Source organism: Gopherus evgoodei, chromosome 16 (genome assembly GCF_007399415.2).
Source record: "Gopherus evgoodei ecotype Sinaloan lineage chromosome 16, rGopEvg1_v1.p, whole genome shotgun sequence".
Lineage (NCBI taxonomy): Eukaryota > Metazoa > Chordata > Testudines > Testudinidae > Gopherus > Gopherus evgoodei.
In genome coordinates this window covers 13,281,847-13,308,459 of record NC_044337.1, presented here as the reverse complement: position 1 = coordinate 13,308,459, position 26,613 = coordinate 13,281,847, and the positions used below count along the sequence as shown (strand labels likewise).

Here is a 26,613-nt window from a genome sequence, read left to right as displayed (position 1 = left end):
GGCCTTTACACCAAGCACCAGAGCCTTTAAACCAGAGCAGAGGAGGCCTTAAGGATAGAGCGCCTCTGCTGGGCTTGTTTTTTGATTGGTTGGTTTGTTTGCTGTGCCATCATTTCTTCCCAGATGCAGTATTGCATAAGGGCCAGCATCCACACACAAAACTGGGGAGAGATGGGTCGGTGCCTGGGTGGGAAGCAAGCCGGGCGCCCTCCGGGGAGAGAACATTTGCCTCCCCCAATGATTTCCAAGCCCCCCACATCATCAGAAAAGCCAAAATATGTACAAATTTATACTGTACAACGTTAAGCAATGAGCAGATTGGAGAGATTTCATTTGTTAGATAACTTATAGAATCACAGAAAAATGCTGAGTAGCCACAATTTATTTTTAAGAGTCCAAGTATTTCTAAGGGTTTAATTACTCCTGGAAGGTTGTTTGGTAAATAGCGATATTCAGGGGCCCCAAAATACCCATTTGCCCCTCCAATAACAGGACACTAGAACTACCCTGATTGGAAATGGTTATAAATGGCACAGATAGCCTGAAACAATAATCACACTGTAGCAGAGAATGTAACATTCAATGTAATAACCCATGCGAAGATGACAAGTGCTATAAAATCCTGCTAGGTTGGATCAGGGACTCTCAACATTTTCATAGTGTGGAATATATTTTAACATAGAGAGTGTCTCATGAACACCTCCTTACCTATTACTCATAGTGCAGACCACCTCCTCTCCCATTTATTACCACATACAATCTCTGCAGGGACTATGGCAATTGCTTATGGAAAAGTCATATCTGGCAAGTATCGGTAGATGTTTAAATGTCTGATGCAATTTTTTTTTCCTTTTGAAAACCCACCACCTGCTTTTACTCCTAATTTTATCAGCTCCTCCCATGCTTTTTATTAATCTCTCTCACTGACACATTCTTCTCTGCTGTCTAGACCCTTTTCTTTCCCTCTGCATCGGGTCCCCTAACAGTTGGTTCCCTGCTCCCTGACTATGCTGCCCAGCCACCAACTTCTCTTCACCTAGTACTCCTGAAAATATTACCTAACTACCATATGGATTGCAATTGTAATCCCACTGATGTCTCCAGTCCCTGAGAGGTAGTGCTCATTTCCTCTCATTCTCTATTTATGTAATAGTTGCACCCAACAGAAGTGGCTAGGCTAATGTTTCTTCCTTGTTTCCAGTTTCATTTACAGGTGGCTTTTAATTGTAGTGAAGAGTGTGGACATCTGTAGCAGCAGCTGGAAACAAGGAGAGCCAGCACCATGTGGCCAATCAGATGTTTGAGAATCATCAGCAAGTATTCTTCAGCCAGCAGTTTGGGAACCCCTGGATTAGATCATTTTAAATATTATTTAAATCAGACCATCTGCTGAATCATTAGCAAAAACTCCAAACCACTAATCAGCTCATTCAAAGAGTCCAGTCTGGACAGTTATTTTTCCAGATATCAGAGCTCATTCCTCTCAACTACAATACATAGTGGGCCCAAATTCCATCCTTCATGCAAATTACACTAAGGATTAATTTTGCTCACAGTGTGTAGTGTGAATATTGAATGCAATACTTGGGAACAGAGCTGGATGATTAAGTAAAATCTCAAATAGTCCATGATTTTATGGTAAAATTCCCAATCAATAAATAATTACAATTAAAATTCCATCTTTGGTAAGTTGCTTTAGAATCACAGGGTGAAAGGCAAGGCCAAAATATTCAGAGTATCTAGTAGGTGTCATTCTAGCAAAGCCAGATTGATAGTTATCTGGCTTTTGTCATGATGGATAATTAAACCTCAGCACTTCATAAAGATGTTAAAAGACAAAATAGGAATAAAAATAACAGTAATCGTTTCCACTTCTCTAGCGCCTCTTATGCAAGAATCTCAAAGAGCTTTACTGACATTAATGACATAAGCCTACTTAATTGTGAAATTGTATTCCACAATGCAATAGGAAGACATATAACCTCATGCTTCAGGGCAATTAACTTTTGTCACTTATGCTTGGTTATGCCCATACTATTATTTTTATGAGCATACCTGTGTTAGGACATAGGATAGGGCCCTATCCCAGCAGAATGTAGTCAGGTTATACTAAGGAAAGATACAGAATGTACTGTGATGTTAAGGATATGATCCTTCATTCCTTGTGCATTGAAAATTCCAACTCAATTAAAAAACTCCTCAAATCAGTCTTTGCCCAGGTTCAGCTCAGGGACACACTGATGCCCTTAATCGCAAGTTATTTTCATCTCTAAAGATATATCCTATAAAATGGAAGAAATGATAGAATAATCTGATTTCCCAGGATAGGTGAAGCATATGACTAATATCAAGTCTAAAAAAATAAATCTTAGTTATAAAGAAAGGCAGAGAAAATTGTGCTTAGTGTCCTAGGGAACGAGGAGATTTGAAAGTGACCTACTAACTGTAGTTACAATTATTAAGTGGAAAAATCAAAAACAGTTTAAACAAACTTTATTCTGTTAAATACAATTAAGCTAAATTAAACAAACCGTTAACTAAAACTGGATAGACAAAAACAGGAAGGGACTGTGCTCTAGTGGCAAAAGCAGAAGTCTTGGTGTCAAGAATTCTGGGGTTTAGTCCAGTCTGTGTCACTGACTCAATGTGTGATTCTGGGCAATTTACTTAACCAGCCATCATCCTGTCTGACCATCTGTAAAATTACCTCACAGAAGCTAATAATGAATGCTTACAAAGTGCTTTAAGAGCTCCAGAAATAGAGGCTCTATACAGGTGAAAATACCTCCTGAGAACATCCCATAAACATGTCCTGAGAACAGTCTACAAAGAATAAATATACGTGTAATAAACTGAGATAATTAGTATGGATGGGAAAAGGTTAAAGAGAAAAACACTGTAGAAGGGGTTAGTAAAGTAAAGCTATGTGAATAATTCATTCAACACATTTTCTGGTTCTAAATTGGTCTGTGAGTAGCTGATATATTAGTTCACTTTATTGATTGGAATTTATTAGCTGGATCATTTCTGTGAATAACTTCTGATCAGCAGATTTTTCTCGAGCAGCTGTCAGCCAAAATCAAGCTGTAGTGCTTGGTTTTGACGGGGACACACAGGCCTAAACTCTGACTGGATGACTGTGGCTCTTAGAGCCAGCTTGGCTGTGAACCTTCATATTCCCAAGGTCACACTTGGCTTCTGCAGATACTCTCCTGAGTTCGCTGAATACGTTTTGCACCCATATAAAATCTTGCCAGCAAATCCCTCTGCGATGACTGCAGAGACTGAACACTGCAGAGAGGAACATAAGCGCCCAGGGAGTTTGGGGGTGGAATCCCGCCTCTCTGTAGGCAAACGCCCCCCGCAACTATAAAGTCTATTTGTTTGCCTCTCGCCCGCCCGCGCTGTTTGTCAGCCCCTCTCTTCCCATAACTATAGACTTTACCCTGGAGCAGGGCGGGGCTGGGAAGGAGGTGACCCCACACCCCCTCCCTAGGATCCCGGCCGAAGTTTGCGAGTGGCTAGGTCAACTCGAGCCCCGCCCCCTTCAGGTCAGGGGGCGGGACCTTCCGCCGTTACAAGCGGGAAAGGGGCGGAGCTTTCTCGTGTCTCGGAGTCCGCCCGGGTGCTGTCTGGCCGCAGGACTCGGCGGCATGTCGGGGCCGAACGGGGAACCGCATGTGCCTGCGGGAAACGTCGGGCGGAGCGAAGAAGGGGACGACGACGGGTTCGGGGAGACAGGTAAGAGAAGAGCGGCCAAGAGCCTGCCCAGCATCCCCCGCTCTGCGGTGAGCCCCGGACCCCACAGCCCCCGTCCTGCTCTCAGCTCCCCCTACTTGGGGTCAGCCCTGGACCCCTCCCCGTTCCCAGCACCCCTCACCTGGGGAGAGCCATGCCCCGCCCTCCCCAAACTCTCCCTGCTCCTAGCACCCTACTGACTGGGTGAGCCCCAGACCCCTCCTCGCCAATCCCTTGCTCCAAACAAATCCCCTCTCCCTAGATAAACCACAGACCCCCCCGCAGGCTTGATCCGAGCATGCGCGGACCCCCCCCCATGGTTAACAAGGAGGAAGGATTGCAAGCCGAAACAGGGAAATAACAGGTTAAAGACTATTGAGATGTATTCAAGTCAGCAGGGCCTGATGAAATTCATACTAGGGTACTTAAGGAACTAACTAAAGCAATATTCAGACCCTTCATAGAGCACAGGTGAGGTGCCAGAAGACTGGAGAAGGGCAAACATAGCACTTATCTATAAAAGGGGGAAAAGGAGACCTGGGGAATTCTAGCCCAGTCAGTCCAACTTTGATACTTGGAAAGATAGTGAGGTATAAAGAATAGCCAGCATGGGTTTGTTAGGGACAAATCCTGCCAAACCAACATACTTTTCTTTGGAAAGGCGTATCTGGTGGGGTCAGTCTTGGGTCTGGTGGTATTAAATATTTTAATTAATGATTTGGATAATGGAGTGGTGAGTATGCTTATACAATTTCCAGATGAACAACAAACTGGAAGGGGCTGCTAGCACTTTGGAGGACAGGACTCGAATTCAAAATGCCCTTGACAAATGTGAGAATTGGACTGAATTAAAAAGAAGAAATTCAATAACAATAAATGGAAAGTACTTCACTTAAGAAGGAAAAAAAATCAAATGCACAACTACAAAATGGGGAATAACTAGGTGGTGGTGTACTGTTGAAAAGAATCTGGGGGTTATAGTGGATCACAAGTTGAGTATGAATCAATAATGTGATGCAGCTGCAAAAAAGCAGATATAATTCTGGGGTATATTAACAAGAATCCTATATAACACACAGGAAATAATTGCACTGGTGAGGCCTCACCTGGAGTGCTGTGTCCAACTCTAGGCCCCATACTTTTGCAACAATGTGGACAAATTGGAGAGATTCCAGAGGAGAGCAACAAAAATGATAAAAGCCTTAAAAAACCTGACCTATGAGGACATTTTTTTTTTTAAACTGAGCATGTTTAGTCTTAAGAAAAGAAGGCTGAGGGGAGACATAAGTCTTCGAATATGTTAAGGGCTGATTATAAAGAGAATGGTGATCAACTCTTCATCTGTCCACTAAAGATAGGACAGGAAACAATGGGGCTTAATTTGCAGTAAAGGAAAATTAGGTTAGCTATTAGGAAAAACTTCTGAACTATAAGTGGTGTTAAGATCTGGAATACACTTCCCAGGGAGGTTGTGGAATCACCTTTGTTGGACAAACACCTGTCAGAGACAGTTTAGATTTACTTGGTGCTGCCATAGTGCAGGAGGCTGGACCTGATGACTTCTCAAGATCCCTTCCAGCCAACATTTCTGTGGTTCTATAAAACTAAACCACCCAACACCCTAGTTTGGTGTCTTCTAACAATCTAAGAGCACCTTTCCTGAAAAAATCCTGGAGGATTTCTAGGACTAAAAAGGCCTTTCATCATACTGTTCTGGGAAGCAGCCGTACAACTAGTTACTGGCCAGGAAGGGAATAATATCATGTTTCAGACCTTCCTCTGGCTCTGGCTCCTGATGAAAAAGAGATGCTTAGCTAGTCTTCTATGACAATTTCTTTGGGAATTTGAGCTTTAGGGACTATCACCTGCCTCAGAGATCCTTTCTGCTGGGTCCATTTGAGCTGTCAATCCAATTTAGAACTAGATTCTGAAGATGTCAAGGGTGTTTCTTCCTGAAATCACTCAGATCCTTAGAAGCTGATGATTCTTTTGTTACCAGGTATCTCTATAGTTGGCTTTGAGTGGAAAATCCTTAGATATGCATTTTCTAAATAATCTATCATATCTTTTAGCCTGTCTCACAAAGCTCTCCTAGTTTGGAAGCAGGGACTGCACTCTTTTCTGTCCCGGTGCATTCTAGTCTCAGGAAGTCACTTCACAACTTTAATTTAGGATGATGTAGTATCAGAATTAAGGTATAGCATTAATGGCTTTCAGCTGTGGCATGTGCGATTCAAGGACTTCCCACACTGTCTTCTAAAAGATTTTGGGAGAACAAGTACTTGTGTTCAGGGTATTGGTAGCTGAAAACAGCTTGACTATCGGATCCTCTTATTTATTTCTCCCACATGCTCTCGATTCCTGAGTGCAAGCTGCACAGAAGTCCCATTCAGACTGGTCTGTTGTTCTAAAAATGCTGTTTGAGGACTGGTTGTTGCTGCCCCTCGCTGTGTTCAGGGAAACATTAAAAATATTCTCTTTCCATGCAAGCTCTGGTTGACCTTGTGTGTGAAGTGAAATCTGTAGCTCCTCTTGAGGCTTGAATTAGATCATTTTCTTTGTAGATGTATATGAGGACCACCAAGCCCTTTTACTCAGGGCTTGGTGTGAGTGCTTTTCCCCCCTCCCTCTAGGAAGCAGCAGCATCACAAGTAGGTTTGAATGGCCTGTTGGACCTGGTTTGTGCTGATTGTATGGCATGATACATACATAGATCCTGCAGGGTGGTTTACAATGAATCCTCCCTAGTGTAGTGTTTTAAATGGTAAAGCAAGACCTATGTGGTCTCTGCACTATTGAGACCTGGATCAACAAGTTCAGAAATTAAGGGGATAAGTGCTGTTTATGGAAATCAGAATTGGTCCACATTCATCCTTCTGGTTACTTTTCCCCTTAGGACCTTCTGAGATGTTTCTATTCAGCTTATTCAAAGGGGATCCACTGCATTGCACCTTTCTTCCTCTACCCCTGCTCCCACATCAGCTGGTGATGTTCTGGAATTCTTTTTCCAGATTCTCATGTGCCAGGTCCTAGAGTGGCAGCTCTGGAGGTTACACTCTCTGTGCTAAGCTTCTCAACAGCACCCTTTCATGGTGCCTGTACCTTGATTAGGCAAGGCCACCTCTAGGGAGGGTGAAGAGATTAATTCAGCTTTTATCTATTCAGCCCTCTTGCAATGTGGATCTCTGTCTAGTGGAAGCTGGCCAGAGCCCAACCACTTACTTGAGAGATTACCAAACAGATGGCAATTTCCTTCCTGGTCTGTGACACAAGTAAAACATCCTAGATCACATTACCAATCCCCTGAACCACCCAGTTTCCCCACAGACCTAGTTTCACCAGTAGATGTGATGTATCATGATACTAAGAGGATGCATATCGGATAGAGGACCTTCCCTGTATGTTCTGAGGTATATTTGCAAGAGGCCTTGCTGCCTGATACCTTCTTAGAATGAGTGGTGGTTGTACAAGAATTTAAATTATTCAGGATATTTTTTTGTTCTCCTTCCTTTAGAATATGCAGCAATAAACTCCATGCTGGACCAAATCAACTCCTGTTTGGATCACCTGGAGGAGAAGAATGACCATCTCCATGCCCGCTTGAAGGAGCTGCTGGAATCCAACCGTCAGACACGCCTGGAGTTCCAGCAGCAGCTGAGTGAAGAGCAGAACATGCAGGCTGATGTGCAGGGCCCACACATGGACATCTAGTTCCTTCTGTTTGCTGGACACACACTGTCAAATAGCTTTTACTTCCAATGGGACCGCCACGATCTGTGGTTTAATGTAAAACTTGACTAGAAAAGGTACTTGCTGTTGTGCATTCCCTCCAGGGGTTAAATGTTCTGCCCTTCTGTGTCTGTGTTTTTTCTTTGTGACTGATGCTGCATCAGCAAATAGGTGGGTAAGGGGACAGATGGGGAGTCAGTACTTCCAGCTCCAGTTCTGAGCAGACAGTGACACCATTAGAACTGGGTATAAGAAGCCTAGGCTGCAAGTCTGGGCATTCATGTATAGGCCCCTTTTGCCACAACTCAACTACAAAGGAAAGTGGTGACTGTTGTCCTGAGGACTGTCTAGAACTCTACCTCACAGACTCTTCTTCCCTAGTAAACCGGGCTTCTAAGCCTTACTGCTCTGGAGTTCCGTAGCAAATGGTGGCTCCATTCTGGTCCCCGACTTGCTCTGTATTAATTGTGGGGAGGGTAATAGACTTCTTCTGGGGCTTAAATCATCTGGTTTCTTTAGCCCTGTGGCTGCAGCCTCCCTACAGTCTACACTTCAGTTAGGCTTACAAAACTTCTGTGATGAGAAACACTGGCTAAATGCCGGGACTCCAGTCCATGCATTCCTCCTTCAAGGCAAATGTAGTGTAAGCCACCATCATGCTCTACTTAATGGAGAGTAAAAAGCATGAGTGGCTCCTTAAACCACAGTGGCTGAGAGGTATTACCATATAGCAGCCTAATCTTCTCCCCTTGTTGTGTCACAGCCACATGGTGAGAGAGGTTAGGAGGACTGCCCAGCAATGCTGTCACATCAGAGTCCTTCCTGGATGTCTGGGAGATACAAACATGTTTGTAAGACTGCATGACCACTCTAAGTCTGTGAAACTGTTTTGATCGTGTCTGTGGCTTCTGCTGGCAAGGCCCAGCATTGTGAAGTGACTGTCACTTTGTACAGTTGATAGTATTTATAAAGAAACTTTTAATAAACCACCTTAAACTGAATGTCCTCTGAGAAGCATTTCAGAGGCAGCCTCACTTTAAGTGCTGAGAGATCAAATGACTGAGCTGCTTTCATTTTCTAGTCTAAAACTGGGTCCTGAGTGAGTCTGTTGCCTAGTGCACTGGCTTGATTCCATGGGAAAACATTATGTGAAAGTGCATAAATTGTGTTTGCATGGGGCTGACTCATCTGCCAGCAGTAAAATTCTGCTCACATCAGCATCGTGATCTGTGAAAGGGGAACCACCTTAGCACAGCAGGAAGGAGATGGCCAGTACAGTGAAAAGTCCTATTGAGCCCAGTCTTACAGCAGGCTTTGCCAGTTCAAGCAGTGAGCCTAAACTTTAGGAAGGTCAGCTTCAGCAACCCTTTCAGGTTTAACAGTACAGAGCTTTGGCTATCATATCCCAGCTGTATAAATAACACCCAATGCCATCCTCTTAGACACGCTAAAGCCAGGCTTTATTTTTAAAATAAAAACAGCAGTAAAGTGGAAGGTTTTTGCTCTGTTAAAAGAATCCGAAAATAAACATTTCCAGCAAATATTGTACGCAAAGGGCTCTCCCTTTAAAGCTGTTCTATCTGGGTTTGCGTCTGGCAGAGCGTCTACGCCCTGCTGGGGTTAGATTTGCTGCTTCTCCTTTGGCTGGAGAGCAGATGTCTGCCTCTTTCTCTCTGATGCTTGCTGCCTCCTGTTCAGAATCCCCTTTGCTCACTGGGTACTGGGGTCTGTCGGTACCATCCCTTTGTCTGGTTTCATCCCTTTCCTCTTCCTTACACATACTGTGTCCCAGCAACTCCACTGTGACACTGTCTTCATCTAGGAGCAGGCAGTCTTCACTAGTGGTGGGGGACTTGCTACCCTCATCCTGACTTCCTTCCTCCTCTATGACCAGGGCGCCACATATATCAGTCTCACTGGTTGGGCTTTCACCCCTTCTCACAGAGGGGCCCAGCTCACTCTTATTCTCTAGAGACCTAGAGGTTTGTTCTTTTAATGCCAATAATTCTGTATCTTCCTCTCCCATGCCATGATGGGTATTCATTGTCTCAGCTTCATCCTCTGTTTTAGCAGGTGGCTGCAGCTGCTCATCCGATGACTGGAAGCCCGAGCCACGGGAGCACAAAGAGGCCTCCAAGTGTGCTGCTGTAGCACGGTGCCTTGCTGCCTTGTATCTCTGTGCAAAGGAAAAATGTGTGAGCAAGAACTGGCCTGAGACATTACAGGACAGTTTCAGCTGGTCCAGGAGAAACCTGCACAAAGACAGTAGCGAGTGACAGACTGCAGTGGCTGGCTTAATCTCCAAACAAAGCACAAGTCTATGGCTCTCTTGGGCGGGCTGCTGAAGGAAGGAGTTCATGCAGGTACAGGTCTGCTCCTGGCAAAAAGTGATGGTATTAAGGTTTTATTCCCTCTTGCATTTGCTAATGTGGAGGGATTAGGCAGAACGAAGCTGGGGATACAGAGCTAGAACCAGACTCTAATATTTGTTAATCTTGATCAGAGACGATAGCTCAATAGCCCGGTTGAGTGTAAGTGAAATCAAGAAAACTCATCTCAATTACTGACTGAATCTAGCTTTGGGGGTGGGCAGGAGACAGGTAGTCTCACCCTCCAGCTGCACAAGACTATTGGTTGTTTTCACTCCTTACAGGCATCTTAAAGGGGAATAACTAGATTAACACAATTTTGCTGTAGCTAAACACAATGAAAAGACAACGTTTCCTTTTGCACTTTGCTCATCTAAGCAATGCAATTAGACTGTCTGCTCATTCACTTTCTGCTGCTTTTGCAAGAGCTCCAAGGTTGGAGGTGGTGGTCTTCAGTAAAATTATGTTTAAGGGGATGTTTCTAGGAGAGGATTTTAAGCAGCAAGTGTCTCCACTTGCAAGAGTGCTCCGACATTCATGAGATAGGGCCTATATTCACTATGTCAGCATTGTCAGCAAGATGGGTTCCTAAACTGAGACCTCCAGGGAGAGATCAGCAAGGAGGTTAAAACTGATGCAGCTTCAGGAAAATAGTACACAAGAGCCACGTGGGGCCAACCTACAGAAGTAGAACTATGTATAACCATGGGATCTTAAGCCACAGAGGGATTTCCTCCAGCGTGTTAATCAGTCTGGAGGCCTTTAGTTAGAGAGGTGGTGATGGAGACTTCTAGAAAGACTGTGGCACTAAGTAAACAGCATGGGGCTCCTTCTCTTCCACAGAAATATGAAAGAGATTGGTGAGGCTAAACATAAGCCCTGGAATAAGGGGCTTGTACTGAACGCAACAGTTTAACTGGACCATTCTATTCAGGTTCTTGTACTGTGTCAGCACGCTGAGCTGCGCTATGGTATTTGGCCGCTGAAGGGGCTGCATTATTAACCATTTGGTACTGAGGACAAAAGGTAAGTCCTCCCTGTGATCTTTCCTGGCCCCTACAGAGTAAGTACAACTCTTATCACTCTTTGAACAGAGCTCTATGTAGCTCCTGCTTTTGGTAGCACAGAAGAGAAGCATCAGGAGGCTCAGTAAGTCCTAATCTTTTAGGTTAGCTGGTCCAAGAGTTTGTGTCTGCTCGCGCTCCTGGTGCCAGAGGAAGAGAGCTCATTCTGTATGGGGAGAAACAGTTAAAAGGTCAAGTTGTCTCCACTGGGTAAACAGACACTTCAGTACAACTAAACATTTTTCACTAACAGCCAGAAATCTCTCATGCACTCAAAGTGAACTGAATACATGATCAGCACCCCACTGCTGCCAGCCTGATGGTGCTTTTGTCTACCCCACAAAGCTGCCAGAGTTTAATTTTTAATTAAGTTAAAGGGTCCACAGAGGGGTTTGCACTACTTCATCTGTTCCAAATTGATTTAAGCTAAACCAGAATACAGCAGTTTAAACCAGCTTAAGTGTCCACAAAGCATTACATACTGGTGTAACGAAATCAGTTTAAAAGTCACATCCTAACCTGCAGCAACTCTTGTTGACTGAGTGCAAGGTAGCTGTTTCCAGATTGGTGCCTCAGATGCAAGCAGTTTGCTGCTAAGAAGCCTCCAGTGTGGAATTCTGGCCAGAAGTGCTGTTCACCCCATTTGAAAGAAACTGACATTTAATGCAAAAGACCATGACAGTCTTTAGTCCTCTAACCAGCAGTATGCACAGTCCAGGGAGTAACTGCTTCCAGCTGAGATCACAAGATCAGAAGGGTAGTGGCTAGTTATAAATGGAGACTAGCCGTAAATATCTGTAGAAGGCCAACTCCTCCTAGTCACACCCACATACACCTACAGTCAGCTACTTCCGACCACTTCATCAAATATCAATGAATTAGCCCTTAAGGCCATCCTCACTATTTTATAGATAGGAATGGAGAAGCTAAGTGACCTCCCTAAAGTAACACAGCAACTCACTGCCAGAAGAGAGGAAATCTGACTCTTAGTCCCCTAACACTTCCTTCCTGGTACCCCAATGGGTGGAAACAGGAGCATCTCTCTGGGTTTTAAGGGTGGTGGGGAAGAACGCTCACTCCTGCTATGCTAACTCATTTTTTAACAAGCGGGAAGAGGGAATGTAACTACATCAATTTGAATAACTTACTGAAGCAAAACATGGACAAGGGGGAATGGTTCTTTCATTCCAGAAGTGATCTGTACAGGGAATGGGTGACCCAGAGGAACAGCTGCAGCTTTACCTGCTGCAAAGATTTTTAAGAACTCCCAGCACACATGGAACACTTGTTTCCCCCAGCTCTTGGTAAAGGTAACAGGGATAGAAAGGGGACTGCTAACTCCTTTGCCAGCCTAGTGAAAGGTTAACCTGTCTGAAGACTAGCAGAAAAGCTCCACGGGACACACCATGAAGAAACTATGAACACAGGAGGAGAAATGAGATATTTTTGCTGAAGCAGGCCTTGGCCTGAACCAGCAGAGGAAATGCAAAGTGGAATTACCCACTTTCCCAAGAGTCAGGAAATGCCACTTCCATACATAAGACTCAGGCAATGGTCACTGAAAGGGGAAGGAAAAACACTACAGTGTCTCAAGAGCAGCCTGATGGGCACAGGTCACAAAATCTGATTACTGCCCTTCCTGAAATTCAAGCACAGAGAGGAGGTGACAAACTCAGGTCCAGGCATCAAAATTTGTGACAGGCAGTGGAGGAGTTTACAGCTGAAGGCAAGGGCCATTCTTGTATCTTCTTTGTGTGGACCAGATACAGCATTAACTGGCTGAACTCTGTGCCAGTGAAGAGCCTCCAGACAAGCTACCAGAAGCTCCCAAGTTGCTGCCTAGTCCCTGCTGACTGACTGACTGACAACTCTCAGCAGCTTACGGACTGGAGTTATCCATCTAGAACTGGCCTGGAATTTAATTTCTACCATTTTAAAGATGAGTTTCCAACTACCTGTCCCCTGTATAGATGTTACCTATATGTAATTTGAGTGTCAGGGCCTATTTCTAGTATTACGGACACTAAAGCTTCACCTACACAGATGCATATCATTTCCTGCTCTCTTTAAAAGGAGCAGCCTCTTCTTGTCTAGTCCCCCACCAGCTTCACCCATTTGTACTTGCTAACGGACCCGAAAAGTCCCAGCCTGAATCAGGGATTCCATTTCAGAGGTTCAGTGAACGGATCCAACATTTGCTGGGGAGATGGAGGATTTCCAGCTGAGAATGGGCAATGGCAGCCATTAGCAGTAGTTAGGAAGCAGGAGCAGAATGGTGTCTCATCTACAAGGGGAGCTGAAGACGAGCAGAGAGCATACCAGATGAAAGCTGTGGCATGACAGACATTGTGCTGGACACTGAGGACAATGGGAAGGTGCTGAAGACAGACAGCTCAAAGAGAGGAGGTGCTGAGGGAATAGAGAAGACACACACAGGGTGACAAATGCCAGGCCATGCAGTTGCCAAAGGGGTCTAACCTGAAAGTTCTCAAAATGCATCAGGGACTTGCAGTGTGTGACCCGGGCAGCGGAGTCACTATGGTAGAATTTGTGACACAGCCTGCAGAGGTAACCTGCGACGGGGACCAGAAAATCCAGGCCTGCAAAATGGGAGGGGAATGGAAATCATAGATCACATTGAACAGAACTCCAAAACAATAAGAATGTTAAAGGGGAAATTAAAAAGAGTTTTGCTTTTGTTAATTGTGGATTTTCAAGATCACTTGCTGAATATCTCATTTTACCACAGTACAGCTGTGGGCTGATATTCAGAGAGATCAGGTTGCCAAAGAAAAGAAACTACATAGCATAAAAAAATACAATGAAACTACAGAGACCATATGACCAGCAGTAATGGGCTCAATCCAAGCAGAAGACAGCAGGTACGTAAGAGAAACACAGAGAACATTCACAGCATTAATCATTCTGTCTGCCACATGATAGTGGAAGGTTACAGCAATGTGGAAAACTGGAGTAAACAGAGATCTCGCTGTGCACAGAGCAACTTCTGCTGGTGCCTACACCCAAGCCCTCCCCACAATGTGTAACTTTCTGGGAAAGATTTTAGAAACCAAAATCTGAGCGGCTTACAGAGATTAGAGTGGTGGCTAGAGAGAGCACAAAAGAATATTCTGGAGGCAGTGCTGCACCCGAGCTCAGCAGCTCATCTGTTCTGATCAGATACTAGTCTAAAGGATTAGTTCTGAAGAATACAGAAGAAAGGCCTGTCGTTCAGTCTCCTTTCTGACATCACAATGTGCTGACCTGGCTCTTCAATGCAGGAGAGAAGCATCTCTACTGAGGCTTCGTTCTAGGGAGTGTTCTGAATGAGGCACTTGAGCTCCTCTTTGGGGCATCCCTGATCTAGTAACTCTGCTTTCTACATGGCTTGTTCAGCACTTCACTCTTTCATGCTAGCTTCTTTCCCACTCCACAGTTGGTCGGTCCTCCTGGATGAGATCAAGGGTACTCAGCCCCACCTCTTGAAGGGCAAGAGGCACCTGCCAAACCCATTTACAGCTTTGACAAATGGCACATGCCTCACACTTACAACTCAGCAGATCAAACTTCATCCCTTCTCCAGAATCCGCTAACCTTCACTGGTCTGACATGGATGCTGGAAAGAGTCCTGCTTACTGCTGGCAACACGCTCTTGTGCGGAGGCCCACCCTCCCATACAATGGTAGCCTCTGGCCCCAGAAGGCACTCTTGGATACACTGCTTGTCTGGGTTTGCTTACCATAGGGGGTATCTGGACAGTATGTCTCATTTCCTTCACAGTCCACCGGAGACTTTTCCTTCAGCCCAACCTGAACGAGATATCAAGAGACCATGTCAGTGCATGGAGTCCCCAGCCTGCAAGGACTGTCTACTGGGGCTGCATCCATTGCACAGCTCCCCTCATGGGCCTTTACCCCTTTCCAGTGAGCCTGGGGGCAAAGCTGAGGTCCAACATGGCAGGAAGGGGCTTTTGTTTCCTATTATCCCCTTCCTACTATAAAATACACCCCTTAACTGTGTTACCATTCAGTATTCAAGCCATGCTGCACAGGTTACATTAACAGCATAGTGTATGGAACAGATTAAATCCAGACACAAAGACCAACTATCAGGAGAAAATTTCATTAGCAGGGTTAAAAACCTGTATTTAAGGCCTGAGCTACCTCAGCTATGTCCTTCCCACTGTTAGTTGTTCTTGAAGCAGAGAGCTATTTCATCTGGAGAACACTTGCCAAGATGTATCCATTTGTGGGGTCCAGTTAGGAACAGAAGCAAAGCTGCTAATGGGTCAGCTAAAGCAGAATGGTGGAGAGTGAAGTGTAAACTGTTTTGCCTCCCTTGTCAGGGTAGCCAGGATATCTCTTGCACAAGAAAGGCTCCCCTGTATCACTCATGGAGATCAAAGATCCTGTCACTCTTTGCCAAAAAGCGAAATCAGATTTCAGAGTATCTGAGATAGTCCCCTTCTTGTCCTGTGCTCTGGGAATGGAGTAGATAAGTCTCCAGAATGCCCTGAGCTCAACTGTTCCTGACTGACTGATCCAACTCAGACAATACAGCTCACATAATACAGCCTTCCATTTCTGTTATCACTGTGCACCTGCGTGGTGATGGGATCTTCATTCTCTGTCTGCACCACCTCAGAACCTTCCTCTTCACCAATTCCTTCCTCCTCCTCCTCCTCTTCATCATCTTCAAAACAGCCAACAGCATCAACTGTGATTAGCTCCTCTGAGTCTTCTGGCCCACCTAGCTCCTTCTCGCCCAGCCTCACCTGCCAGACACAGAAAGGAAAGATCAGACCAGACTAACTTCAGCACTCACATAATGTCCCTCTTGTTGATGGAGGAGGACTGAATAGGACTCCTGGTGGAGTCCGGGACTGCCACATCCTGGGATGAGCAGATGGCATTGCTAGAAAGCAAGAAGGCTATCATGCCCCCGTCACACATACAGTGCTCAATTATCAGTCTGCTCCTTCCAGTAGTATTGGAATGCAGTCAGGGAGGAGAGGAACCACTCAACAGGAAAAATGATGCATCTCTTCACTGGTTTGAGAAAGTAGGACATACGCATACTCCTCCCAAGCATAGCCACTTCTGTAACGCAGCAGTGCTTCCCTCCAATCCAGTTCACATTACCTCCTTGGCCTTCTGCTTATGCTCAGGGGACTTCATGTGCTCTACAAACTTGCGAGGGGTCTTGAAGTGGCGGCTGCAGACAGTGCAAAAGGGACGGAGAGAGCGTTTGGCCAGCTGAGCAGAGAGGGATGAGAAGATCTGATTGGTTAAGACAGGCACTACTTTGTTTCAATTAAGCTGAATTTAAACAACTTCTCTCTCAAAATCATGACTGAATCTAGAACAGTCAGGCCACCTTCTTACAGCACGGGGGGGCGGGGGGTGGGCATTCTGGCATACGTGTCCACATTCCCAAGAGGTGGCAAATGTGTGGGGAGAGCAACGCAGAAAGGCTCTGGTTGCTCATGGTCTTGAAAGATCTCATGGCACTTGTCCTATGAGATGAAGTAATTAACACTAGTGTCCTGACCAGATTCCAGCTTGGGTAATTCCAGACTGCCTATCTAAATTTCCCCATGCAGTTGAAAATAATCAAGGAAAGAGCCATGCTGCTATCATACCTCTGGACAGACAGAGTTTAATAGTAAGCAGGGCCTGTAGTAGCCATAATTGGAAAACAAAAGATGTGCTGCTAGTCAGTGCCAATTTGCTCAGCATGACACCCAGGAGTTCCACCAGCACCAGTGTGCAGAAGCCCATGAGAACTAGATGCATAAAAGAGATCTGTCTAGAAATATCCTCATCACCACAGTGCAATGCCCCAGTGTATTCCCTCCAGTTCACTCCCCTGCCTCTAAGGATAAGTGAATGTCTTTTATCACTCGACCCCCTTTGTAAATCAGGGCAGTAATTTGTTACCTTATGTTCTTGAGTCCTTCGATGTTTGATTAGATCCCCTGTAAAGTGTATCTGGCAGGTGTTACACCATCGCTGCTGGGTCTCTCTGTGGTGAGAAGAATGGCTCAGGAAGAGATTCCCTTGTGTTCCCCAGGGAACACTGCTTTTGCAGTTCTGTGCGGTCTCAGCACCTACTGTGCTTTTCCCTCCATAGACTGTTTCAGTTCCTATCTCTCCCACCTTTAGCTGGTTTGGTTTCACTCAGTCTATAAAAACGCACCCATCACAACAGTCCGTAGGCTGATGAACTGCATTAAAAACTACAGTGTGACAAAGGCAGTATAGCTACGCTATAGGAAGCAGATGAATAATTTTCCCTAAAGGAGGCTACCTGCTGGGGTTAAGGCCTAAGAGTACAGATGGGCCTTGAACTGTACCCTGAACATTGACACACAGGCTGGGTAGGACCAATGCAGAGGCAAGTTCTAAAGTCAAGGGCCTTCAACTCAAAGCCCTGCCTCCCTGTGTTCAGATCTAGGTACTGCTGGCAAGAGGGTCCCAGCTCAAGTGTCTTGAGCATTTCTATTAGACCTTATCCGAGATCTGATATATGCAGTGACATGTACTCTATTAAAGGCCAGCCATAGAGACTCACCTACCCTGTTCATGTCTGATCAGGTCTCTTTTCACAAAACACTGACTAAACATAAAAAGTGAATGCTGTTTTTACTGCTTTGGGATTTTTCTTCCCCATTTCTGTACATTCTGAGAACAAGTGGGGAAGATGTGACAGTTATACTTGTATCCAGAATTTTAATCTGTTTTTATAGACTTGTGCTTTGCAATGTTGGTTTCTGGGATGATAGGGACACATCAAAGGTATTTCTAAAATTCCAAGCATGGCCATATCTAGGTACTGGCCTAGCTGGGATCAGCCCTCTTTACCCTCCACCTCCAACATACTGATACATACCCATCTTTCTTAGCCATCAACGTCTGCTCCTTCACCATGGGCAGCAGTGAGACAAAGCAGACATTACTCATGTGCTGAATTTCCCCAAGTCGCTGCTGGTGCTGAATTCCAGCCATGTGGGATTGGAAATTCTAATGAAGGAGAAAATCCATTTAGATGGACTCAGAATTTAAAACAAAACAAAACAAAAAACAAAAACAAAAAAAACCAAACAACACAGCTGATCAATTCAATTCTATTCCCTCTACTGATCTATAATATTTGGAAAGCTTAAGAACATGGCTTTCTGTGGATTAGCCAGCACTGGAGCTTTAGGATGTTAGCTTGCAAGCTCCTGGGAGGAGTGGTTTATTTTATTTGTTTATTTATAGGCTTTTCTTGGCCTCTTGTCACCATCGTGCCTGATGTCTTGAAAACATGTCTCTTGGTGCAACATTTTTACCACAAGTCCCTGGCCATGCAATTCCTTCCCTTGGCCCCCAGTCTCAGCTGAACTCTAGTGTTTATACCTGCTGGTTGCAGCAGTTGGTCTTGCAGATATAACAGAAGAATTTAAGGACAGATTCAGGACTGGTATCAGCTGTGCCCAGTTCACAGGTCCACTGTCCTGGCTTCAGGCCTGTGGTGCTGATAGCTCTGCTCTCACTGCTCTGCTGGATAGTCACTTTCAATGAGCCCCCCGAACTCAGCACCTGCCAGAATGAAAAGTCAAGAGAGTCCAATCTAGAAGAGATATTTAGGGGCTTCTGATGAACAAAGGGTTAACCTAATTTCCATACCACCTGGAAAAATGCATTTAAATTAAATTTCAGTCAATCAATCTCATGTCATTTCAAGTTTTATGTATAGGGCCCTACCAAATTCACAGTCTATTTTGGTCAATTTCACAGTTGATTTCAGCTGTTTAAATCTGAAATTTCACTGTATTGTAATTGTAGGAGTCCTGACCCAAAAAGTTGTTGTTGGAGGGGGAGGGGTCACAAGGTTAGTGTGTGTGTGGGAGGGTGTACTGCTACTCTTACTTCTGTGCTGCTCCTGGTCGCAATATTTTCTTCAGAGCTGGGCAGTTGGAGAACACCAGCTGCTGGCCGGGAGCCCAGCTCTGAAGGCAGAGCTGCCGCCAGCAGCAGCGCAGAAGGAAGGGTGGCCTGGTGTGGTATTGTCACCTTACTTCTGTGCGGCTGCCTGCAGAGCTGGGCCCTCTGTCAGCAGCCGCCGCTCTGAAGGCAGCACAGAAGTAAGGGTGGCAATATCGCAACCTCCCTAAAATAACCTTGTGACCCCCCCATAGCTCCTTTTTGGGTCAGGACCCCCAATTTGAGAAATGCTGGTCTCTCCCATGAAGTCTCTATAGTATAGGGCAGAAGCACCCAAAAGGTCAGATTTAATGGTCCATGATGTGTTTTTCATGGCAGTGAATTTGATAGGGCCCTAGTTACATGTACACACGCAGTGTTATCATCACTGTGCTTGGTCCACAATCACTTTCATTATTAAAGAAATTAGTTGCTGGATCTTCCAGCACAGAGAGAGTCACTCCCAGGCCAGTGTATATTTCTATGCTCACAGTTCTTGAGTGGACCCTGGACACATTACAGGCTGATCCAGTTATTGGTGACTACAGTGCTCCACAGTGCCAGCTGGGGAACTCCCATAGCTTGTGCTTCCTCACCACAGAGCTACAGGCTGTTCAGCACTCCACATAATGATCTAGGCTGTAATGTAATTCCTTAACAGTTCTGTAAGCGTATTGTCCTGTCCACATATAAAGAGACACCCCCACTTTGGAACAGAGGTGTCACTAGCCATGGCAGACAGCTATGCACTGGCAGAGCTGGACACGTTGGATATAGCCTGGAATACAGACAGGCCTTTAGGTGTTACTTTAATCATAAAACAACTATTATCACAGGCTCCCAGTCCACAGGTGCGTTCCCCGGTTGGCTCCAATAGTGTTATACCTTGGCCTGCTTCTTGCCAGTCCACTTTCTGGAGTGGCAGGACCCAGCTAGCCTCTCCCTCCTGCTGTAATTTCAAACCATAAAGGTAGCTACCAGCATTCAGCTCACTTCTCAGGAATGGCAGGGAACGAAAGGCATGCTCTCCATCTGCTTTAACTGCATCCCTCACAATCTCTCTACTGAATTGTAAACTTTCATGTTTATCCTCAGTGATTCTACAGCCTCCAAAACAGACCTGCTTGATGGGGATGACTGTTCCCCTTCCCAGACTGGGCTGAGAGAAGCTCCTCTTGGGAAACTCAGGCATTTAAGAGCCATTAATTAATCCTTTAATGTAAATTTTAAGAAGAACAGGGAAGAAAAAAAAAATCCACACACAAGAACCTGCCATCCTTCCAGATCAGTATAAAAATCTTTAAATTAGTCATAACTCCAATGGTCAGCATGCAGCATGTGATGCTTTTAACAGGGGTGCAGATTTACAATAATTAAAACATTGCCATAAACTGCTGTAATTTAATCAGAGGCAGACCCTGCATAGCAGCTTCCTTCCACAGCACAATGCCACACCTGGGCCACTGACATCAACCCCAGAGCCGGGTGACACTTGGTTTTCAATCACAATGGAGATCTGGGTAAAATTGACTCTTTGGGGCAGGGAGACATTCTGAGCACATTGTCCCTTTATGCGAAGGACCTGCCTGCCTGCCTACCTACCTCTGGAGCTTTCAGTTCCTCAGAGAAGCTTCTCTCCTTGGAGGCATCTTCAATTGTATTCTCCCTCATACTGTCTGGTCCTAAAAACAGAAAGATCCTTTAGCTGGATTAAAACCAAACAAACGATAGAAAAACTAAGAAACAGATGCATGAAGTCTGGAAGCTTACATCACCGCAGTACACTGATATTACCCTAGTTTCACAGGGCCTCAACCTGGTTTTCATAGAGAAAGTCCTTGTACAACATGGAAATTCATCCCACTGTTTGCATCTGGCTGTTCAAAACAAACTGGAAACCCCTAATTTAACTGGAAATGGGATAACTACTGGGGCATATTCTTAGGTTGTTGGTCCCAGTATTACTCTTCCTTCACTTTTCATCCTTGGAGTGTTTTTGAAAATATTCATGGTATCCTACACTGAATATGGTAGGTGTAATTCCCAGCTCTGGCGGGAGAGAGAGAGAGAGAGAGAGAGACAGACAGACAGACGATCTGCTCTAGACAGCATGCTAAAATAGGAGTGGGGCTGTAGAGGCTCAGGCTAGCCACCCAAGTACATGCCTACTATCTCAGATGAGATTATATTCAAGTAGGTAGCCCAGCCCAAACTGTTATTTTTAGATTACTAGCATGTATATGTCTACCCAGGCTGGGAATTACATCTTCCAGATGAAGTGTAGATATACCTCATGTGTTACACCATATCTCTAGCAGGAGGGAACCTACAAATCCACACAACTCCACCAGCAGGCTGGGGGCTCCATCCCTCACGTCGGTCATGATAACCCCTTACCATCTGCCTGGGTTTCCATGCTTGACTCCTCTGCTTCCTGGCTGCCTGCAGCATCCTCTATGGGCACTTCTTCCATACTTTAATTAAAAAGAAGAGAAAAGGAGAACAAAATTATCTCCCATGTCCAAAGCCAGGAAGATGGAGAGGCTTAAGCCAATACACAAGGTGGTGTTTAAACCACAGGCCAAGGAGTTCAATCTACAGCGTTCTTAATAATCAAGCAAAAAACTGAAATCTCAAAAATAAGTTGATAATATTTTACTGTTGCAAATGGTATTTCTGGTGACGCTTCAGCAGAACAGAACAAGAAGGGGCTCCATAGCATACACACAAATATCAATCATACCTTTAAAAGCCAGCCAAAAGAGCTGAATCAGTTGTTCAGGAATAACTGTCTTAACCTGATAGAAGGGTGCGGAAGAGGGCTGCCTGGAAGTTATTCACACTAAGGGGTTCTGGGATTCATTTCCTGCCTTGTCTGGTGATCTGCAGGACAACTGCAACACTTACCTATTCTAGGGATAGGGGAAGATTAAAACTGAGGTCAGGAGGAGACCTTGTTGGTAGCCAAGCAGGGATTTTCAGGAGTTTTGTCTCACTGAGATATCAGTTTCGTTCACCATTTTCCTGACATATTTTGCATTTGATTGTAGTGGATAATCAATAGCTCTAAATACCAAACCCTGCTAAAAGGAGCTAGCTTTGTGTTTCATTATTGCCCTTGGTCTGATTCGAGGAGGGGAAACAGGCTCCTGAAGGGATTGCTAAGAATGAGTCACTGATCAGCAGAATGATCTGATAAGGCAGATTTCTTTCTGATTATATGTCAGCACTCAGAATTTTCAGCTAGGTTTTAAATATGTCCTTCTTTGCAGGCCAGACCTACATTCCCGCCTGTGACACACTTCAGCGCACTCTGAACTCAGTAACAGCATCCAGTCTGCATTAGGATTTAAACACACACTCCATAATTTAGCAGACGGATAAGTGATAAAGTAACTGGGTTACACAGCTATAAATACACAGCAAGATTTTGACACTGCAGACAAGGACAAAACAAGAGTGGCTTGTATGATCGTTATTTGTTAAGTGTTGACAGTGTGCTCAAACACCCTAGACACACAGATGGAGGGACAGCTCCACAGGGTTTCTAAGATCAGAGACCTAGAGGAGAGGGTGTCACTTTTTGAAACTGAGGAGGAGGCAGCATTATATTGACACTTGTTACCATTTATGGCTCTTGTGGGAGGACATGGGATTTCAAGGAGTTGAATGAAAAGGGTGGTTTCCTGTTGCATTGGGATAAGGAAGTTGTTCCAGGCATATGGACAGTGCAGAAGGCAAGAGTGGGAGAAAGAAATGAGGGAGCATGGCAGGTGGCATCACTGGCAGAGAAGGGGAGAGGTGGGAAGTGATAAGAAACAAGAGCAGAAATATATGTAGGGTAGTGCTGTTCAGAGTTTTGAAAGGGAGGTTTAGAACAGTAAACTTCATTTGCGCCAGAGATTCATCATCAGGTCATTCTCAGATAAATAAAAACACTCTCTAAAGTTAAACTATGGACTCAGTTGCAGCAGAACCTTGCTAATCTGCACTCCATACATAAGACACACACTAAATCTGGTAGTCTCTAGCCACTGCTCAGTAAAAACTTAAGAGAGTCACTGCAGCAAGGTCTCCTATCACTAAGACTTAACTATTTATCCAATTTATGCTACAAAATATTGATTAATACACTGCAAATTATTAGCATAATTAAAACCAAACTACATTTGGCAAATGGATGAACAAGGTATATGGTGTAATGAGTCAGCCTTTGTTTTAATTGCATTTACTCACTGTCTTGCTAATTCACAAGGCATCCCCAAATGCGGAATAATATTTTGCATTTCTATAATGCTTTACATGATCGAAGTGCTGTACAAACATCAAATCAATCCTACAACATCCTCCACAGAGTTCTTTGTTAATCTCTAATCTACTGACGAGGAACCAGGAACAGAGAAGTGAAGAGATTTGCCCATGGACTACACAGTGAATTGGTAGCAGAGAACAGATTAGGTTGCAGGAGTCCTCACGCTTCATCGCTAGTGCATATTAGGGAGCTCCTAATGCACTTGAACAGAAAAAGGATTTTGAAATAAATTCACTTTGGAAAAAAAGTTATCAAATCAATGTCTAATCATTCTTATTCACTCCCTCAGCCCCATACATGTATAACAGTAACAGGTCTGAGCAGGATACAGTTTGGAACAGCACAGGCTACTTGCTGAACTGTGTTCCATACTCTTCCCACCAGATGGCAATATGACATTGCATGGTTCCTGGTTTAGCAGTCAGAGGCAGAGCAGGGAGCAGAGAATTTGCAAGATGGGCCTTTATATTGTGTGTCATTCCCCTCCACCTTCATTCAAATAATAATACCAATTGTCTGTGTGTATTCATGCCAAATCGATATATGGATCCAGGCAACAGAGGGGCTCAGGAAGTGTCATCTTTGTAGCCTGTCTAGATGTGGTCCATTGATTCATCTCTCTATTCATCATCTTTGTGGCTATGACACTTGCAGCATCCTTGGACTCGGCAAGTGCCCTGAGGTTTTTTGAGTCACCCAGAGCACCAGAGATATTCCCCCCAAATGCCGGAAGTCAGGCTGCCATGGTAGTGCTCCATTTTACTGAGAATACAGCAATGGAATAACAAAGCATTTCTATGGCCTTTTCAGGAGAAATTACCTCTTCAGTCTCTTTGCTGCAGGCTCAGTGTCCAGTATGGATTCTGCTGGCATTTTTGGTTCTGCAAGGATAAAGAAACACACGTTACCTTAGCAGAACAAACCATGGCCCATCTGATTTGATCTCCTACCAAATGGCCTATGTCAGATACAGTACTTTAGAGCAGATGATACGACTATAAAGCACTTGGCCAGTTCTAGCTTTGAGAAGGGTGGAAATGGATCACTAACTCAAGAGCTTAGTAATGACCTGGGAGATGGAGTTTTATTTGTAGAGATTACTGCTGTAAGCCTGACCTAGAAAGAGAGATATGAACTTATTACTAACCAATGGTTGTTTGGGTCTTAGTCCAATACCAAAGGGACAAGAGCCCACACCACAAAATTCCAATACTACACATTAAGGTCAATTGTGAGACCTGTCAACCTGCTCAGTGTCCCTGTAATCAAAGTCAGTTTTCCACTGCATTTGAACCAGAAAATCATTCCTTTATGGGGCATTCTATAGATACAACCTCACTATATTTGTATGTTCTTAGATTGTAAGCTCTTTGAGGTAGGGCCCATATCTTCATGTCTTTGTACAGTGCCTAACCCAATGGTGCCCTAGTCCCAGTAAGATTCCAGGTATCAACATGGAAACAAGCATCCTATTAAACAAGTCTGTTTCTTTAACAAATTGGTTGCAAGAGAGTTCCACCTCATACAAGTTTTACTCTATGGCTGCCATGCTGAGTTCAGTGCTGGTAAGGCAGCATGACAGCTGTTCCAAAATTATTTCCTTTTCTCATCCCACTCAGAAGGTTCTTCTATACTGAAGTGACTTACTAGACAGGCAAAGGAACAAGTAACCTTATCTGAAACAGTCTATTATCTTTTCCCCACTGATGCCTATCAGGGTTGGAAGGGACCTCAGGTCATCTAGTCCAACCCCCTGCTCAAAGCAAGACCAATCCCCAACTAAATCAAAGATGAAGGGGATTATAACATGGGAGTGGTGTAATGCAACAAGGAACGTTCCTCCTGCTCCACAAGTAGTACATCGCATACATCATCTCAGTAATATATACAGCTTCCACCTGATTAAATAAGAGATATGGAGCTGGTTTGCAAAAATTAAAACACCTAGCTAATGGCATAAATGAAGCCCAGTGCAGGAGGCTCTGACTGGAAGCTATGCCAGATAGGTTCATCTTCCAGAAATCCGCTCTTGCGGTAAGCAGCTAACAGGAGACTAAAGCCATCTCCTGTTTTTGCTGCATCAATATTCTAGAGAGATTTCTTGAGCATGCTCAGAAGATTTTGTTGCATTATAAGGCCCTCTTACCTGTGGGTGAGGAATTGTTCTGTTCTGACCCAGCCTGTGTACCTTCTGGGATTTCAATTTTCTCATCAACTCCTTGTGCCTGAGATGAGGATGCCTGGTCCAGTTCCCGCTTCTTGTCAGGACCCCTCTGGTAATCCTGCAATGAGCAAAGAGTCTCAGACCCAGCTCTCTTCTCCTTCTCAAAACTTGGCAGAAATTCCAATACTAGACAGCCTGACGGTTTGTCTGAGACTCTCCACCTGTAAGCAACTGAAAGTGGATGAACAGAGCTCTGCACATGGATTCCAAACTGCTGGCATCCACTGACACATCTCCAGGATTTTAATGGAAGCTGTGGCAGGTTCAGGATACTTCAGAAAGGCTCATGCAAAACCTGCTTGGGATGGAAAGAAGAGCCCCAAATAACTACTCTTCCTTTTCTCTCCCAGCCAGACCCAACCAGAACATTAGACTAAGCCAGAAGCTCCAGTTAAAATAGCACTGAACACTGGACTAGGTAACACGAAACCTGAGGCTGAAACAGAGGAGAAATCCTGGCCAGTTTAAAAAGGACCATCTTCAGTAGATTCTCAGACAAATCTGAATTCAGACCTAGGGAATGGATTGAAGAGGAGGAGCAGCTGGGGATTAGTAGTACTTTGCAATCGTGTAATACCTTTCACCGAGAATCCTAAAAGGCTTTATAAACTTTCATCAATTAAACTTCACAACATCTCTATAATCAGGTATTATCCGGATTTTACAGGTGGAAAAATGGAGGCAGCGAGAGATTAGGTGACTTGTTGATGGTCACAGCGAATCAGCACACAGCTGGGAATAGAAGCCAAGGACTCCCAACCTTCCACTCTATTTTTCATGGTTCAGGCCAGTCTCCAGGAGGAGTGCAGCCATGAGGTTTTCGCTAGAGAAAGGACATGGAGTGAAATCCTGGCCCCACTGAAGTCAATGGCAAAGCTCTCAGGCTTCAGCTGAGCCAGGATTTCACACGCTGTGTTGTAGTTATTTTGAGGTAGATATTGCTTAAAGTTCTTAATATTTTACTATTTACCTAGATCTAATCAAATGAATCCTGGTACCCTAGGACAGGAGGGGTCTACTGGAAGAGGATGGGGAACTCACTATCAGGACAACTGGGATCTCTGGAAACGGGCTGGTTTGACCAAAGAGCTTCTATGTCAGCAACCTGGTACTAAATTATTATTTTTCATTCTAATCCTCCTGCATTTCTCTTTAGTGCCCCATGTACAATATGGCCAATCATCTTAGCAGGCACCAGCCAGCAATAAAT

At 44.6% G+C, this 26,613-nt stretch overlaps 2 protein-coding genes across 4 annotated transcripts in view; one reads left to right on the top strand and one right to left on the bottom strand.

Moving 5' to 3' along the window:
* The first annotated feature begins 3,589 nt into the window (after positions 1–3,589).
* C16H9orf16 (chromosome 16 C9orf16 homolog) lies at positions 3,590–26,538 on the top strand. 2 transcript variants are annotated; one of them, XR_003996853.1, is made up of 4 exons: positions 3,590–3,741; positions 7,253–7,544; positions 9,541–10,862; positions 26,378–26,538. XR_003996853.1 is itself a non-coding variant. In XM_030535977.1 (2 exons), the coding sequence occupies exons 1-2, from the start codon at positions 3,654–3,656 to the stop codon at positions 7,447–7,449; spliced, it is 285 nt and encodes a 94-aa protein (XP_030391837.1). In that variant the 5' UTR covers positions 3,590–3,653; the 3' UTR covers positions 7,450–8,464. The 2 variants fall into 2 exon arrangements, 1 of the variants encoding a protein (XP_030391837.1); XM_030535977.1 differs by lacking the exons at positions 9,541–10,862; positions 26,378–26,538 and having other exon boundaries at positions 7,253–8,464.
* The window catches only part of CIZ1 (CDKN1A interacting zinc finger protein 1), a 37,534-nt gene continuing 19,824 nt past the window's right edge, over positions 8,904–26,613 (bottom strand). For both annotated transcript variants that reach the window (XM_030535976.1, XM_030535975.1), the window contains 12 exons: positions 25,326–25,461; positions 24,000–24,060; positions 21,265–21,341; positions 20,470–20,549; positions 18,301–18,483; positions 17,792–17,922; positions 16,840–16,924; positions 16,042–16,155; positions 15,501–15,674; positions 14,640–14,709; positions 13,379–13,500; positions 8,904–9,643 (listed from right to left, as the gene is read on the bottom strand). In XM_030535976.1, the coding sequence (XP_030391836.1) occupies positions 9,044–9,643; positions 13,379–13,500; positions 14,640–14,709; positions 15,501–15,674; positions 16,042–16,155; positions 16,840–16,924; positions 17,792–17,922; positions 18,301–18,483; positions 20,470–20,549; positions 21,265–21,341; positions 24,000–24,060; positions 25,326–25,461 (1,833 nt within the window). In that variant the 3' untranslated portion in view covers positions 8,904–9,043. The remainder of the gene's footprint in view (positions 9,644–13,378; positions 13,501–14,639; positions 14,710–15,500; positions 15,675–16,041; positions 16,156–16,839; positions 16,925–17,791; positions 17,923–18,300; positions 18,484–20,469; positions 20,550–21,264; positions 21,342–23,999; positions 24,061–25,325; positions 25,462–26,613) is intronic.